Source organism: Salmo salar, chromosome ssa14 (assembly GCF_905237065.1).
Source record: "Salmo salar chromosome ssa14, Ssal_v3.1, whole genome shotgun sequence".
NCBI lineage: Eukaryota > Metazoa > Chordata > Actinopteri > Salmoniformes > Salmonidae > Salmo > Salmo salar.
The window spans coordinates 98,427,966-98,446,281 of record NC_059455.1 but is presented as its reverse complement, the minus strand read 5'-3'; the positions used below and the strand labels follow the sequence as shown (position 1 = coordinate 98,446,281).

The 18,316-nt window shown below is 42.0% G+C and overlaps 1 protein-coding gene across 1 annotated transcript in view; it reads right to left on the bottom strand.

The window, feature by feature from the left end:
• The window catches only part of csmd2 (CUB and Sushi multiple domains 2), a 776,204-nt gene that overhangs the window by 45,837 nt on the left and 712,051 nt on the right, over positions 1-18,316 (bottom strand). The window contains exon 56 of the mRNA XM_045695078.1: positions 849-1,037. Coding sequence (XP_045551034.1) covers positions 849-1,037 — 189 coding nt within the window. The remainder of the gene's footprint in view (positions 1-848; positions 1,038-18,316) is intronic.

Sequence of the window (18,316 nt, the reverse complement as noted above, 5' to 3'; positions counted from 1 at the left end):
CTAGTAAATATATCTAGTTTACCTGTACTTCCAGAACAAGCCTAGTAAATATATCTAGTTTACCTGTACTTCCTGAACAAGCCTAGTAAATATATCTAGTTTACCTGTACTTCCAGAACAAGCCTAGTAAATATATCTAGTTTACCTGTACTTCCAGAACAAGCCTAGTAATTATACCTAGTTTACCTGTACTTCCAGAACAAGCCTAGTAAATATATCTAGTTTACCTGTACTTCCAGAACAAGCCTAGTAAATATATCTAGTTTACCTGTACTTCCTGAACAAGCCTAGTAAATATACCTAGTTTACCTGTACTTCCTGAACAAGCCGTGTAAATATATCTAGTTTACCTGTACTTCCTGGTATAATCAATGTAATTACAAGAACCATCTCCTACAGTTCTCCTGAAGTAAGGGCTTCTGGGAAAGAACATCAAACAGTGTCTGTGTTGGTTTGCAGCGCTTACAGGAGCACTGGGGAACATACTGGTGCTATTTTAAACCACAGGTGTTAAAATCCCACGGTGTGTGTGTGTGTGTTAAAATCACATGGTGTGTGTGTGTGTGTGTGTGTGTGTTAAAATCACATGGTGTGTGTGTGTGTGTGTGTGTTAAAATCACACGGTGTGTGTGTGTGTTAAAATCACATGGTGTGTGTGTGTGTGTGTGTGTGTTAAAATCACATAGTGTGTGTGTGTTAAAATCACACGGTGTGTGTGTGTGTGTTAAAATCACACGGTGTGTGTGTGTGTGTTAAAATCACACGGTGTGTGTGTGTTAAAATCCCATGGTGTGTGTGTGTGTGTGTTAAAATCACACGGTGTGTGTGTGTGTGTGTCTGGTACTCACACAGACACTTGGGCAGTGTTCGGTCCCAGGTGCCATCTCCCTGACAGGACAGAGCGCTGGTTCCCAGTAGGTAGTAACCAGGGTTACAGCGGTAGGACACCACGGTCTGGAAGCTGTAACGACCGGGGCCTTCGGACAACACCTGTCTGACGCTGTCCTCTACGTGACCTGGCTCTGTGCAGTTAACAACTAGAGGACAGAGGGAGGAAGAATGGAGGGGTCAAATATTTGGAACATTAAGACGAGCTGATGTGTGTGTGTGTATACAAGCAGGAACACACACACACACACACACACACACATACTTGAACATAGAGTACACACTGTACACATGCAGACACATTTCCATATCTCGAACATTGAATGTAGTGCATAACACACAGTTATGTAGCAAGTGCATCTGTGTTAAAGTTGGATTTCTGTGAGGAAATGTGTTACCATCACTTCCTCTACCCATCCATTCTTCTCCCAAAAAACCCACCCATTTTTCTCCCAAAACACCCACCCATTCTTCTCCCAAAACACCCACCCATTCTTCTCCCAAAACACCCACCCATTCTTCTCCCAAAACACCCACCCATTCTTCTCCCAAACCATCCATCCATTCTTCTCCCAAACCACCCACCCATTCTTCTCCCAAACCACCCACCCATTCTTCTCCCAAAACACCCACCCATTCTTCTCCCAAACCACCCACCCATTCTTCTCCCAAACCATCCATCCATTCTTCTCCCAAACCACCCACCCATTCTTCTCCCAAAACACCCATCCATTCTTCTCCCAAAACACCCACCCGTTCTTCTCCCAAACCACCCACCCGTTTTTCTCCCAAACCACCCACCCATTCTTCTCCCAAAACAACCACCCATTCTTCTCCCAAAACACCCACCCATTCTTCTCCCAAAACAACCACCCATTCTTCTCCCAAAACACCCACCCATTCTTCTCCCAAAACACACATCCATTCTTCTCCCAAAACACCCACCCATTCTTCTCCCAAACCACCCACCCATTCTTCTCCCAAAACACCCACCCATTCTTCTCCCAAAACACACATCCATTCTTCTCCCAAAACACCCACCCATTCTTCTCCCAAACCACCCACCCATTCTTCTCCCAAAACACCCACCCATTCTTCTCCCAAAACACACATCCATTCTTCTCCCAAAACACCCACCCATTCTTCTCCCAAACCACCCACCCATTCTTCTCCCAAAACACCCACCCATTCTTCTCCCAAAACACACATCCATTCTTCTCCCAAAACACCCACCCATTCTTCTCCCAAACCACCCACCCATTCTTCTCCCAAAACACCCACCCATTCTTCTCCCAAACCAACCACCCATTCTTCTCCCAAACCAACCACCCATTCTTCTCCCAAAACACCCACCCATTCTTCTCCCAAACCACCCACCCATTCTTCTCCCAAAACACTCATCCATTCTTCTCCCAAAACACCCACCCGTTCTTCTCCCAAACCACCCACCCGTTTTTCTCCCAAACCACCCACCCATTCTTCTCCCAAAACAACCACCCATTCTTCTCCCAAAACACCCACCCATTCTTCTCCCAAAACACACATCCATTCTTCTCCCAAAACACCCACCCATTCTTCTCCCAAACCACCCACCCATTCTTCTCCCAAAACACCCACCCATTCTTCTCCCAAAACACACATCCATTCTTCTCCCAAAACACCCACCCATTCTTCTCCCAAACCACCCACCCATTCTTCTCCCAAAACACCCACCCATTCTTCTCCCAAACCACCCACCCATTCTTCTCCCAAACCAACCACCCATTCTTCTCCCAAAACACCCACCCATTCTTCTCCCAAAACACCCACCCATTCTTCTCCCAAAACACCCACCCATTCTTCTCCCAAAACACGCACAGATTCCTTCATCCATCCATCCAGATGAACTATCAAACACAGGAAACAAACAGTGGCTTCATTAGAAGGCTGCTACCTGCTGGCCCCTGTAGCGCTGGGAGAGAGTGATGGATGGAGGGAACACAGGGCCGCTTGGAATGACAGACACCGGGAGGGATGCAGGGAGGAGGGAGGGGGAGGATAGACAGAGAGGAGGCAGAGAGACAGAGGCAGAGGTAGCACGGTAGAGACAGACAGACGTAGAGACAGAGGTAGAGACAGACAGACGTAGAGACAGCGGTAGAGGCAGACAAAGGTAGAGGCAGACAGAGGTAGAGACAGTGGTAGAGGCAGAGGTAGCACGGTAGAGGCAGACAGAGGTAGAGGCAGACAGCGGTAGAGTCAGACAGAGGTAGAGGCAGACAGAGGTAGAGGCAGAAAGCGGTAGAGACAGACAGAGGTAGAGGCAGACAGAGGTAGACAGCGGTAGAGGAAGACAGCGGTAGAGGCAGACAGAGGTAGACAGCGGTAGAGGCAGACAGCGGTAGAGGCAGACAGAGGTAGACAGAGGTAGAGGCAGACAGAGGTAGAGGCAGACAGCGGTAGAGGCAGACAGCGGTAGAGGCAGACAGCGGTAGAGGCAGACAGAGGTAGAGGCAGACAGAGGTAGAGACAGACAGAGGTAGAGACAGACAGAGGTAGAGGCAGAGACTACAGGAAAAGGAGGACCGAGCACGCCCCCATTCTCATCAACGGGGCTGTAGTGGAGCAGGTTGAGAGCTTCAAGTTCCTTGGTGTCCACATCAACAACAAACTAGAATGGTCGGTCCAAACACATCAAGACAGTTGTGAAGAGGGCACGACAAAGCCTACTCAGGAAACTAAAAAGATTTGGCATGGGTCCTGAGATCCTCAAAAGGTTCTACAGCTGCAACATCGAGAGCATCCTGACTGGTTGCATCACTGCCTGGTACGGCAACTGCTCGGCCTCCGACCACAAGGCACTACAGAGGGTAGTGCGTACGGCCCAGTACATCACTGGGGCTAAGCTGCCTGCCATCCAGGACCTCTACACCAGGCGGTGTCAGAGGAAGGCCCTAAAAATTGTCAAAGACCCCAGCCACCCCAGTCATAGACTGTTCTATCTACTACCGCATGGCAAGCGGTACCGGAGTGCCAAGTCTAGGACAAAAAGGCTTCTCAACAGATTTTACCCCCAAGCCATAAGACTCCTGAACAGGTAATCAAATGGCTACCCGGACTATTTACATTGTGTGCCCCCCAACCCCTCTTTTTACACTGCTGCTACTCTCTGTTTATCATATATGCATAGTCACTTTAACTATACATTTAATGTAAACACTACCTCAATTTGGCTGACCAACCAGTGCTCCCGCACATTGGCTAACCGGGCTATCTGCATTGTGTCCAGCCACCCACCACCCACCAACCCCTCGTTTACGCTACTGCTACTCTCTGTTTATCATATATGCATAGTCACTTTAACAATACATTCATGTACATACCACCTCAATTGGGCCGACCAACCAGTGCTCACGCACATTGGCTAACCGGGCTATCTGCATTGTGTCCCGCCACCCACCAACCCCTCTTTTACGCTACTGCTACTCTCTGTTCATCATATATGCATAGTCACTAAGGTAGAAGCAGGGACAGAGACAGAGGGAGACAGAAGAAGACAGACAGAGATGGAGAGAGAAAGACTGAGGGAGACAGAAGAAGACAGACAGAGATGGAGAGAGAAAGACTGAGGGAGAAGCCTTGATGGTTCTTGCCCAGCGTTTGACAAACATTTGAATTCATAACAGATGTTATCAATAAACTTGTTCCCACACACACAGAGCTAAGAAGGGGTAGAGACAGGAGAGGAGGATGTAGGATTGGACATAACTTCAATATGTTATTTCTCTGAACATATAAATATATATTTTTTAAAACATCACAAAATTCACTGAGAAAACATACAGTAGGATGAAGAAACAATACTCCAAGCTGCAGCTCTATACTACATGTCAGACTTAGAGAACTGATACTACATACTCATTGTTAGGGTGTGGTGTGGGAGGTCCATGGTTGTCTTTTGACAATTTCTTTCCATTACTCTTGTCTTACTAAAAGGTTTGTCCAAATTGAATGTTAGGTACTATAGTTGTTGAATATTATATGAATCCTATAAATGAAAATGGCCAATTTGGGTGCAAACAATTAACATAATTTCTCAGATATCAAATCATATTTCAACAAAATACTGATCTTATCTGTTTCTAACTACAGAAAGGATTTCAGAACAATCTGTTATGGCTTGCTGAAATGACATGGAACGATCAGTTCCATAGATAGTAAAACAAATATTTTAAACTAAAATATTACAATGACTGACCAATAGCACTGGAGTAAAATCTCTCTCTCTCTCTCTCTCTCTCTCTCTCTCTCTTCTCTCTCTCTCTTCTCTCTCTACACGCTAGCAACCCGGCCAAAACTGCATCCTCAATTACCTCAACACTAAATCATCCACAAATAGCTGGTATAATATACTAATAAGATATTCCTTTATGAATAATGCTGACCTTTAGAGCACACAATTTACAACCTGAGGGGGTAATCATCATTTATATACTCTATACGCATCTATGTTTAGCATAATATAGCATAAGGGTTCCGATTAGACTTCACATTGACTACATATTGTCTTGGGGGTATCCTAAGAACAGTGGGCTGGAGCAACGTTAATATTTTCTTTATTTTATGGGGGTCTCCTGAGCACACATTTACAAAGACAGAAAAGCAAAACAGGAAAAGGGCAAGTTAGAGAGACAGAGAGAGAAAGACAGAGAGATGAGAGAGAGAGAGAGACAGACAGAGAGAGAGAGACAGAGAGAGTGAGAGAGACAGAGAGAGTGACAGAGAGTGAGAGAGACAGAGACAGAGAGAGAGAGAGAGAAAGACAGAGAGAGTGAGAGAGACAGAGAGATAGAGACAGAGAGATAGAGACAGAGAAGAGACAGAGAGAGACAGAGAGAGAGAGAGAGAGAGAGAGAGAGAGAGAGAGAGAGACAGAGAGAGAGAGAGACAGAGAGACAGAGAGATAGAGACAGAGAGAGTCAGAGAGTGAGAGAGATAGAGACAGAGAGAGAGAGAGAAAGACAGAGAGAGAGAGACAGAGAGACAGAGAGATAGAGACAGAGAGAGGCAGAGAGACAGAGAGAGAGAGAGAGAAAGACAGAGACAGAGAGACAGAGAGAGGCATCTCTCCACAACATTGCCCACCTAATGTGCTTAGTAGTTGACACAAAGAGGGAGAAATGAATAGTTGAACAGTTTTGAATAAATTAATTTCTTCCAAAATTAAGAAGAAGCAAGAGAACAATTGAGAGAGAGAGATTTCATCTTTTAGGCTAGTTTAACCTGAAGAAACACTCTGCTCAAACAGAGGGATGCTATGTTAGCTAGCTGGTTATAACAGAGGGATGCTATGTTAGCTAGCTGGTTATAACAGAGGGATGCTATGTTAGCTAGCTGGCTATAACAGAGGGATGCTATGTTAGCTAGCTGGTTAAAACAGAAGGATGCTATGTTAGCTAGCTGGTTATAACAGAGGAATGCTATGTTAGCTAGCTGGCTATGACTATCCAACACATCACTGGAACTCTTCCAAGTCAAGGTAAGCTTTTGGTTTTACTAATGTATTACCACCGAGGCCTGCCAGAGTAAGTGCTAAACTGCTTGCTGACTGTACACTGTAACGTTACTGCATGATTGTAGCAGGTTTACTAACGTGTCAGTTCTATTAGCTACAGTTGAAGTTTACATACAACTCTTAACCAAATACATTCGCTAGCGGGATGCCTATCCCTAAACTCCGATTTTCACAAAAAGTTGAATTGTGTAATAGGATACACACTACAGTTGTACTAGGGCCCATATCAAAAGTAGTGCACCGAAAACAGAATAGAATAGCCATTTGGGATGTGCAGTTGAAGTCAGAAGTTTACATGCTCCTTAGCCAAATACATTTAAACTCAGTTTTTCACATTTCCTGACATTTAATCCTCGTAAAAAATCCCTGTCTTAGGTCAGTTAGGATCACCACTTCATTTTAAGAATGTGAAATGTCAGAATAATAGTAGAGAGAATGATTTATTTCAGCTTTTATTTATTTCATCACATTCCGAGGGGGTCAGAAGTATACATACACTCAATTAGTATTTAGTAGCATTGCCTTTAAATTGTTTCTGGTAGCCTTCCACAAGCTTCCCACAATAAGTTGAGTGAATTTTGACCCATTCCTCCTGACAGAGCTGGTGTAACTGACTCAGGTTTGTAGGCCTCCTTGCTCGCACACACTTTTTCAGTTCTATCCACAAACTTTCTATAGGATTGAGGTCAGGATTGACTTTGTTGTCCTTAAGCCATAACTTGGGATGTATGCTTGGGGTAATTGTTCATTTGGAAGACCCATTTGCAACCAAGCTTTAACTTCCGGACTGATGTCTTGAGATGTTGCTTCAATATATCCACATAATTTTCCATCCTCATGATGCCATCTATTTTGTGAAGTGCACCAGTCCCTCCTGCAGCAAAGCACCCCCACAACATGATGCTGCCACCCCCGTGCTTCACGGTTGGGATGGTATTCTTCGGCTTGCAAGCCTCCCCCTTTTTCCTCCAAACATTACGATGGTCATTATGGCCAAACAGTTCTATTTTTGTTTCATCAGACCAGAGGGCATTTCCCCCGAAAAGTACGATCTTTGTCCCCATGTGCGGTTGCAAACCGTAGTCTGGCTTTTCTATGGCGGTTTTGGAGCAGTGGCTGCCTCCTTGCTGAGCGGTCATTCAGGTTATGTCAATATAGGACTCGTTTTACTGTGGATATAGATACTTTGTACCTGTTTCCTCCAGCATCTTCACAAGGTCCTTTGCTGTTGTTCTGGGATTGATTTGCACTTTTGCCCCAAAGTACGTTCATCTCTAGGAGACAGAACGCGTCTCTTTCCTGAGCGGTATGACGGCTGCGTGGTCCCAAGGTGTTTATACTTGTGTACTATTGTTTGTACAGATGAACGTGGTACCTTCAGGCGTTTGGAAATTGCTCCCAAGGACCAGACTTGTGAAGGTCTACAATTTTTTTTCTGAGGTCTTGGCTGATTTCTTTTGATTTTCCCATGATGTCAAGCAAAGAGGCACTGAGTTTGAAGATAGGCCTTGAAATACATCCACAGGTACACCTCCAATTGACTCAAATTATGTCAATTAGCCTATCAGAAGCTTCTAAAGCCATGACATCATTTTCTGGAATGTTCCAAGCTGTTTAAAGGCACAGTCAACTTAGTGTATGTAAACTTCTGACCCACTAGAATTGTAATACAGTGAATTATAAGTGAAATAATCTGTCTGTAAACAATTGTTGGAAAAATGACTTGTGTCATGCACAAAGTAGATGTCCTAACCGACTTTCCAAAACTATAGTTTGTTAACAAGAAACTGGTGTAGTGGTTGAAAAACACGTTTTAATGTCTCTAACCTGAGTGTATGTAACTGTATGTTGACTAGGACGTTACTTTAGCTAATGACAACAATATAGGCTGTGTAGCAGGTTGGCTTGGAAAGTTTATTTTTACTTGGTCACGTACAGCTGATGTGTTGTGCATTGAAGTCCACAAGTGAAGGGAAGAGGTGAAAGGAGGAGAGCGCATAACATAAATGCGAGAAGGAATACAACGTGGCTGCTATGAAAGTGAACTGTGTTTACGCGTGATCAGGGGTGTATTCATTCTGACGATTCTGTTCAAAAAACCTTTTATTAAACAGAAGCTAACAGAACAAAACGGGGATAAACATAACTGAATTTGTCAAATAGAAACTCTCGTTTGCAACTGTTGAACTTATGATTACACCCACTAGCAGCTAGATACAGGCAAGAGTGTGCAAGGCGGTATTGAATGTGTCACTGTCTGTCCAGATCACTGTCAACTCAATACTGTCTCTCGACCTGTGTGCACCTACGTTGTAAATGTCATTCATAGTCTAGGTTGTAACAACCTCATGATGGGTACAGGGACAACTAGAGTATCATGTAGTAGCCTGAACCTCTCTATGTTACATTGAACTGGGTGAATGGAATATGAATGACAGTCATCCAATATGCTGTAATAGAAATAAGACAATGCTCGTTAAAATACAATATCACCATCCATCCTCATCTTCAACGCCACCGACCGCCACTGGTACACACACATATATACACACGCTCGCTCAAACACACACGAGCCAAGATAAAGGACAGAGAACGAGGTTGGAAAGTAGGAGAGTAGGAAAGGAGAGAAGGACAGAAAAGAAGGAAAGGAGAGAAGGATAGGTGAGAGGGATAGGAGAGAGGATTAGGAGAGAAGGAGAGGGGGAGAAGGAAAGGAGAGAAGGAAAGAGACAAAAAGGGAGAATGACAGATGAGGCAGATTTCTACTGAGAGTGTTTATAATACAGAGACAGGGAAGGGGAGCAAGTGGAACACTGTAATTAAGGTGATCAATCTGATGACAAACATGTCCCAAAGCTGCTTAAATCAAAACAAATCAATCTGTCACCGACAACGACAGGTGTAGACTTTACTGTGAAATGCTTAGGAACCCTTCCCAACAATGCAGAGATTAAAAAAAAATAGTAAAACAAGAGGAATAAAATAAACAAGAATGGAGCTATATACAGGAAGTACCAGATCAATGTGGAGCTATATACAGGAAGTACCAGATCAATGTGGAGCTATATACAGGAAGTACCAGATCAATGTGGAGCTATATACAGGAAGTACCAGATCAATGTGGAGCTATATACAGGAAAGTACCAGATCAATGTAGAGCTATATACAGGAAGTACCAGATCAATGTGGAGCTATATACAGGAAGTACCAGATCAATGTGGAGCTATATACAGGGAGTACCAGATCAATGTGGAGCTATATATAGGAAGAAGTACCAGATCAATGTGGAGCTATATACAGGAAGTACCAGATCAATGTGGAGCTATATACAGGGAGTACCAGATCAATGTGGAGCGATATACAGGAAGTACCAGATCAATGTGGAGCTATATACAGGGAGAAGTACCAGATCAATGTGGAGCTATATACAGGGAGTACCAGATCAATGTGGAGCTATATACAGGAAGTACCAGATCAATGTGGAGCTATATACAGGAAGACAGTACCAGATCAATGTGGAGCTATATACAGGAGGTACCAGATCAATGTGGAGCTATATACAGGGAGTACCAGATCAATGTGGAGCTACATACAGGAGTACCAGTACCAGATCAATGTGGAGCTATATACAAGGAGTACCAGTACCAGATCAATGTGGAGCTATATACAGGAAGTACCAGATCAATGTGGAGCCATACACAGGAAGTACCAGATCAATGTGGAGCTATATACAGGAAGTACCAGATCAATGTGGAGCTATATACAGGAAGTACCAGATCAATGTGGAGCTATATACAGGGAGTACCAGATAAATGTGGTGCTATATACAGGAAGTACCAGATCAATGTGGAGCTATACACAGGAAGTACCAGATCAATGTGGAGCTATATACAGGAAGTACCAGATCAATGTGGAGCTATATACAGGAAGTACCAGATCAATGTGGAGCTATATACAGGAAGTACCAGATCAATGTGGAGCTATATACAGGGAGTACCAGATCAATATGGAGCTATATACAGGGCATACCAGAACCAGATCACTGTACAGAGGTACAAGGTATTTGAGGTAGATATGTACATGAAGGCAGGGTAAAGTGACTAGACATCAGGATAGATAATAATAAGGTATTTGGAGGTAGATATGTACATGAAGGCAGGGTAAAGTGACTAGACATCAGGATAAATAATAATAAGGTATTTGGAGGTAGATATGTACATGAAGGCAGGGTAAAGTGACTAGACATCAGGATAGATAATTATAAGAGTAATATAAATAACAGAGTAGCAGAAGCAAATTATGAGTGTAAAAGTGTGTGTGTGTGTATGTAATGTGTGAATGTGTGGGACTGTAAAAGTAGTTTGTGTGAATGAGTGTGTATATTTAGTCTAGTGAGTGTGTATATAGTGTGTATATATATAGTCTAGTGAGTGTGTATATAGTGTGTATATATATAGTCTAGGGAGTGTGTATATAGTGTGTATATATATAGCCTAGTGAGTGTGTATATCGTGTGTATATATAGTCTAGGGAATGTGTATATAGTGTGTATATTTTGTCTAGTGAGTGTGTATATAGTGTGTATATATATAGTCTAGGGAGTGTGTATATAGTGTGTATATATAGTCTAGGGAGTGTGTATATAGTGTGTATATATATAGCCTAGTGAGTGTGTATATCGTGTGTATATATAGTCTAGGGAATGTGTATATAGTGTGTATATTTTGTCTAGTGAGTGTGTATATAGTGTGTATATATATAGTCTAGGGAGTGTGTATATAGTGTGTATATATAGTCTAGTGAGTGTGTATATAGTGTGTATATAGTGTGTATATATAGTCTAGTGAGTGTGTGTGTGTGTATACAGTGTGTATATATAGTCTAGTGACTGTGTACATAGTGTGTATATACAGTTGAAGTCGGAAGTTTACATACAACTTAGCCAAATACGTTTCCCTGGGATAGGGTCAAGTTTCCTGAATATCTGCCTGCCTGACGTGCCCAAAGTAAACTGCCTGTTGCTCAGGCCCTGAAGCCAGGATATGCATATAATGGTAGCATTGGATAGAAAACACACTGAAGGTAAAATAATATCTGAGACTAACAGAATTGATATGGCAGGTTTTTTTTCTTTTTGAGGTCCCAGGCTCTTATAATGGAAACCTATTGTTCCTATGTAAATCCGTCTCCCAGATTGCAATTCCTATGGCTTCCAGTAGATGTCAACAGTCTTTAGTCAAGATTTCAGGCTTGTTTCTTCAAAAATGAGCAAGAATTTTTAGGTTTTGTGTAGAGACCACCGGTACAGTATCAGTCTTTCGTCGGGCGAGCAGGGCGCGCGATTACAAATTTTACTTTCCTATTGAACATACTACTTTCCGTATTAAATATTATAGTTTATTTACATTTTAGAGTATTAAATAGAAATGTCGTTTGACTTGTTTGGACGAAGTTTAGCGGTAGCTTTTTTGGATTCCTTTGTCTGCATGTTGAACGAGTGGATTACTGATATTGATGGCGCCAACTAAACAGACTTTTTGGGATATAAAGAAGGATTTTATCTAACAAACGACCATTCATGTTGTAGCTGGGACCCTTGGGATTGCAAACAGAGGAAGATCTTCGAGGTAAGTGATTTATTTAAGTTGCTATTTGTGATTTTGTGCAGCCTGTGATTGAAAAATATGTTGATGTTGGGCGCCGTCATCAGACAATCACATGCTATGCTTTCGCTGTAAATCCTATTGTAAATCGGACAACAAAGTTAGATTAACAATAATCTGTTGGGGCTAGGGGGCAGTATTTTCACGGCTGGATAAAAAAAACGTACCCGATTTAATCTGGTTACTAATCCTACCCAGTAACTAGAATATGCATATACTTATTATATATGGATAGAAAACACCCTAAAGTTTCTAAAACTGTTTGAATGGTGTCTGTGAGTATAACAGAACTCATTTGGCAGGCAAAACCCTGAGACATTTTCTGACAGGAAGTGGATACCTGATGTGTTGAATTACCTTTAAGCCTATGCCATTGAAACACACAGGGGTTGATTAATGTTTTGGCACTTCCTATTGCTTCCACTAGATGTCACCAGCCTTTACAAAGTGTTTTGAGTCTTTTACTGTGAGATCTGACCGAACAAGAGCCTTGGAACGGTGATGGTCGATTAGACTCTGGCGCGAGTTCATGTTGGGTACCCTCGTTCCAATACGTTATAAAAGAGAATGCATTCGTCCACCTTGAATATTATTCATGTTCTGGTTAAAAAGGCACTAATGATTTATGCTATACAACGTTTGACATGTTTGAACGAACGTAAATATATTTTTTCCCCTCGTTCATGACGAGAAGTCCGGCTGGCTTAGATCATGTGCTAACAACACGGAGCTTTTTGGACATAAATGATGAGCTTTTTTGAACAAAACTACATTCGTTATGGACCTGGGATTCCTGGAAGTGACATCTGATGAAGAGAATCAAAGGTAATGGATTATTTACATAGTATTTTCAATTTTAGATCTCTCCAACATGGCCGTTTGTCTGTATAGCAAAGCGTATTTTTCTGGGCGCAGTGCTCAGATTATTGCAAAGTGTGATTTCCCAGTAAGGTTATTTTTAAATCTGGCAAGTTGATTGCGTTCAAGAGATGTAAATCTATAATTCTTTAAATGACAATATAATATTTTACCAATGTTTTCTAATTTTAATTATTTAATTTGTGGTGCTGACTTGACTGCCGGTTATTGGAGGGAAACGATTTCCTGAACATCAACGCCATTGTAAACCGCTGTTTTTGGATATAAATATGAACTTGATAGAACTAAAAATGCATGTATTGTCTAACATAATGTCCTAGGAGTGTCATCTGATGGAGATTGTTAAAGGTTAGTGCATCATTTTAGCTGGTTTTATGGTTTTGGTGACGCCTGTCTTTGAATTGACAAAACATTACACACAGCTATTGTCAATGTACTCTCCTAACATAATCTAACTTTATGCTTTCGCCGTAAAACCTTTTTGAAATCGGACAACGTGGTTAGATTAAGGAGATGTTTATCTTTCAAAGGGTGTAAGATAGTTGTATGTTTGAAAAATTTGAATTTTGACATTTATTTGGTTTCAAATTTGCCGCTCTTGAAATGCACCTGCTGTTGATAGGGTGCACCACGGGTGGCACGCTAGCGTCCCACATAGCCCCAGGAAGTGAAATGATTTAAAATAGTTGTATGTTTATGAATGTTTAATACGATTAGGATTATTTATTGGAATTGTGCGCCCTCCAATTTCACCGGATGTTGTCGACAGGTGTCCCGCTTGCGGGACGCCTATCCCTAAACTCAGATTTTCACAATTCCTGACATTTAATCCTAGTAATAATTCCCTGTTTTAGGTCAGTTAGGATCACCACTTTATTTTAAGAATGTGAAATGTCAGAATTATAGTAGAGAAAATTATTTATTTCAGCTTTTAATTCTTTCATCACATTCCCAGTGGGTCAGAAGTTTACATACACACAATTAGTATTCTGTAACATTGCCTTTAAATTGTTTAACTTGGGTCAAACATTTCGGGTAGCCTTCCACAAGCTTCCCACAATATATTGGGGGAATTTTGTCCCATTCCTCCTGACAGAGCTGGTGTAACTGAGTCAGGTTTGTAGGCCTCCTTGTTCACACATGTTTTTTCAGTTTTGCCCACAAATGTTCTATTGGATTGAGGTCAGGGCTTTGTGCTGGCCACTCCAAGAACTTGACTGTGTTGTCCTTAAGCCATTTTGCCACAACATTGGAAGTATGCTTGGGGTCATTGTTCATTTGGAAGACCCATTTGCGACAAAGCTTTAACTTCCTGACTGATGTCTTGAGACGTTGCTTCAATATATGCACATCATTTTGCTCCTCATGATGCCATCTATTTTGTGAAGTTCACCAGTCCCTCCTGCAGCAAAGCACCCCCACAACATGATGCTGCCACTCCCATGCTTCATGGTTGGGATGGTGTTATTCGGTTTGCAAGCCTCCCCCTTTTTCCTCCAAACATAACGATGGTCATTATGGCCAAACAGTTCTATTTTTGTTTCATCAGACCAGAGGACATTTCTCCAAAAAGTACGATCTTTGTCCCCATGTGCAGTTGCAAAACGTAGTCTGGCTTTTCTATGGCGGTTTTGGAGCAGTGGCTTCCTCCTTGCTGGGCGGCCGTTGAGGTTATGTCGAAATAGGACTCGTTTTACTGTGGATATAAATACTTTTGAACCCGTTTCCTATAAGCATCTTCACAAGGTCCTTTGCTGTTGTACTGAGATTGATTTGCACTTTCCGCACCGAAGTACGTTGATCTCTAGGAGACAGAACGCGTCTCCTTCCTGAGCGGTATGACGTCTGCGTGGTCCCATGGTGTTTATACTTGGGTACTATTGTTTGTACAGATGAAAGTGGTACCTTCAGGCGTTTGGAAATTGCTCCCAAGGATGAACCAGACTTCTGAAGGTCTACAATTGTTTTTCTGAGGTCTTGGCTGATTTCTTTTGATTTTCCCATGATGTCAAGCAAAGAGGCACTGAGTTTGAAGATAGGCCTTGAAATACATCCACAGGTACACCTCCAATTGACTCAAATTATGTCAATTAGCCTATCAGAAGCTTCTAAAGCCATGACATCATTTTCGGGAATTTTCCAAGCTGTTTGAAGGCACAGCCAACTTAGTGTATGTAAACTTCTGACCCACTAGAATTGTGATACAGTGAATTATAAGTGAAATAATCTGTCTGTAAACAATTGTTGGAAAAATTACTTGTGCCATGCACAAAGTAGATGTCCTAACCAACTTGCCAAAACTATAGTTTGTTAACAAGAAATTTGTGGAGTGGTTGAAAAACGTGTTTTAATGACTCCAACCTAAGTGGATGTAAACTTACAATTTCAACTGTATAGTCTTGTGAGTGTGTATATAGTGTGTGTATATATAGTGTGTATATATAGTGTGTGTATATAGTCTTTATATATAGTGTGTATATACGGTCTAGTGAGTGTGTATATAATGTCTACTTAGTGTGTATATAGTGTGTATATATAGTCTAGTTAGTGTGTATAAAGTTTGTATATGTAGTCTAGTGAATGTGTATGTAGTGTGTATATATAGTGTGTATATATAGTCTAGTGAATGTGTATATAGTGTGTATATATAGTCTAGTGAGTGTGTATATACTGTGAATATAGTGTGTATATAGTGTGTATAAATAGTCTAGTTAGTGTGTCTGTAGTGTGTATATAGTGTGTATAAATAGTCTAGTTAGTGTGTATATAGTGTGTATATAGTGTGTATATATAGTCTAGTTAGTGTGTATATAGTGTGTGTATATAGTGTAGTGAGTGTGTATATAGTGTATATATAGTGTATATATAGTGTATATATAGTCTAGTCAGTGTGTATATAGTGTATATATAGTGTGTATATAGTGTGTATATATAGTCTAGTTAGTGTGTATATAGTGTGTGTATATAGTGTAGTGAGTGTGTATATAGTGTATATATAGTGTATATATAGTCTAGTCAGTGTGTATATAGTGTATATATAGTGTGTATATAGTGTGTATATAGTGTATATATAGTGTGTATATAGTGTGTATATAGTGTGTATATAGTGTGTATATATAGTCTAGTGAGGGTGTACATAGTGTGTATATAGTGTGTATATATAGTCTAGTGAGTGTATATATATTGTGTATATATAGTCTAGTGAGGGTGTACATAGTGTGTATATAGTGTATATATAGTGTGTATATATAGTCTAGTCCGTGTGTGGAGTCTGTGAAAGATAGACAGTGCAGATAGTGTGGGTACCATTAAATGACTATTAAGCAGTCTGACTATTTAGCAGTCTTATGGCTTGGGGGTAAAAGCAGTCTCGGAGCCTGTTGGTCCAACAACCGATGCTCCGGTACCGTTAGCCGGGTATCAGGTGGTGTCAGGCGGTGTCAGGCGGTGTCAGAGGAAGGCCCGAATAATTGCTAAAGATTCCAGCCACCAAAGCCATAGCCTGTTCATTCTGCTACCGTCTGGCTAATGGTTAGGGCTGTTTTCATACAGAAGTTAAATCTGCTTCATGTTTTGTTGTTCTTGTCACCATACTAACGAGTATCGTCTCTGCCCTACTTCCCACAGATACTGCCATACATTTCCCTTCATGGAGACACCTTCTCCATCTTCTTTCCACAGATACTGCCGTACATACCCCATTCAAACTGAGGAAGGACATTGCCGAGACTCTCTTCTCCTTTCTTATAAAAAGTTAATATCACTATTTTCTTTCATTATTCTCTCCTCTTTTAAAATCACCCTCATTACTCCATCAGGGATTGGCTCTGTCACACGAGGGCCATGGCCTCATAAGCTGTCCCTTTCTGCGCCTGTCAGAAAAACCCTGAGCTGAGGGGGCTTTGAGACAGACACGGGAGTCAAGACACATCGCCTGTCTGGAAAATGCAAACCCTTTTCACCAGGCTAAATTAAATGATCATGCTTTTGTCCTCTCGGTTCTATTGCTTCAGAGATAAGACCAGGCGTACGGCATCGAGCACTCTCGACCATTGCTACTCCCCGGCTACAAGGCCCTCCCCCACCCTCTTTTCGGAAAATCAGATCACGCCTCGATATGTGGTGATCACTGTTCAATGTTGGTCTGACCAATCGGAATCTATGCTTCAAAGATTGTATTGATCAAGTAGACTGGGAAGTGTTCCGGTTGCCTCTGAGAATAGTATTGATGTATACACTGACTCAGTGACTGGGTTTATCAGGAAGTGCATCGAGGATGTTGTTCCCATGGTGACTGGGTTCATCAGGAAGTGCATAGAGGATGTTGTTCCCATGGTGACTGGGTTCATCAGGAAGTGCATAGAGGATGTTGTTTCCATGGTGACTGGGTTCATCAGGAAGTGCATAGAGGATGTTGTTTCCATGGTGACTGGGTTCATCAGGAAGTGCATAGAGGATGTTGTTTCCATGGTGACTGGGTTCATCAGGAAGTGCATAGAGGATGTTGTTTCCATGGTGACTGAGTTTATCAGGAAGTGCATAGAGGATGTTGTTCCCACTGTGATGATTAGAACTTATCAAAACTAAAAACTGTGGATAAATCGCAGCATTCACGCAAAACTAAAAGCGCAAACTACCACATTTAACCACGTCAAGGTGTCTGGGAACATGGACGTGTCCAAACTGCCTCAGTCAAAGAGGCAGTCAAAGAGGCAAGGGACAGGCAGCCATGTCGAGGATGCTGTTACCTCGCTCTCGGACAAGCTAAACAACATTTTCACCTGCTTCAAGGAAAACACAGAACCGCCAACACTGGCCACCGCCTCTCACGAGGACTGTGAGCTCTCGTTCTCTGTGACCGAAGTGAGTAAGAAATGTAGACGTGTTAGCATTCGTAAGGCATACCCTAACCGCGTCCTCAGAGCATGTGCAGACCAGCTGGCTGGAGTGTTTAATGACATATTAAATCTCTCCCTATCCCAGTCTGTTGTCCCCAATTTGCTTCACGATGTCCACCATTGTTCCTGTACCCAAGAAACTATCGCCCCATAGAAGTCACTCTGTCATGATGAAGTGCTTTGAGAGACTAGTTAAGGATCATATCACCTCCGTCTTACCTGACACCCAGGACCTACTCCACTCTAAACCAGGGGCTAGACCTTAGGTACAGACTCTTTTCTACCTGATGATGAATTACATCTGATGTCCCAGGTCTAAATCAGTCCCTGATTACAGGGGAACAATAATAGAAAAAGAAAAGCAGTGAAACTGGCTTGGAGATCCAGAGTTGAGTTTGAGGGCTTTAGACCCACTACAATCTGCATACCATCTG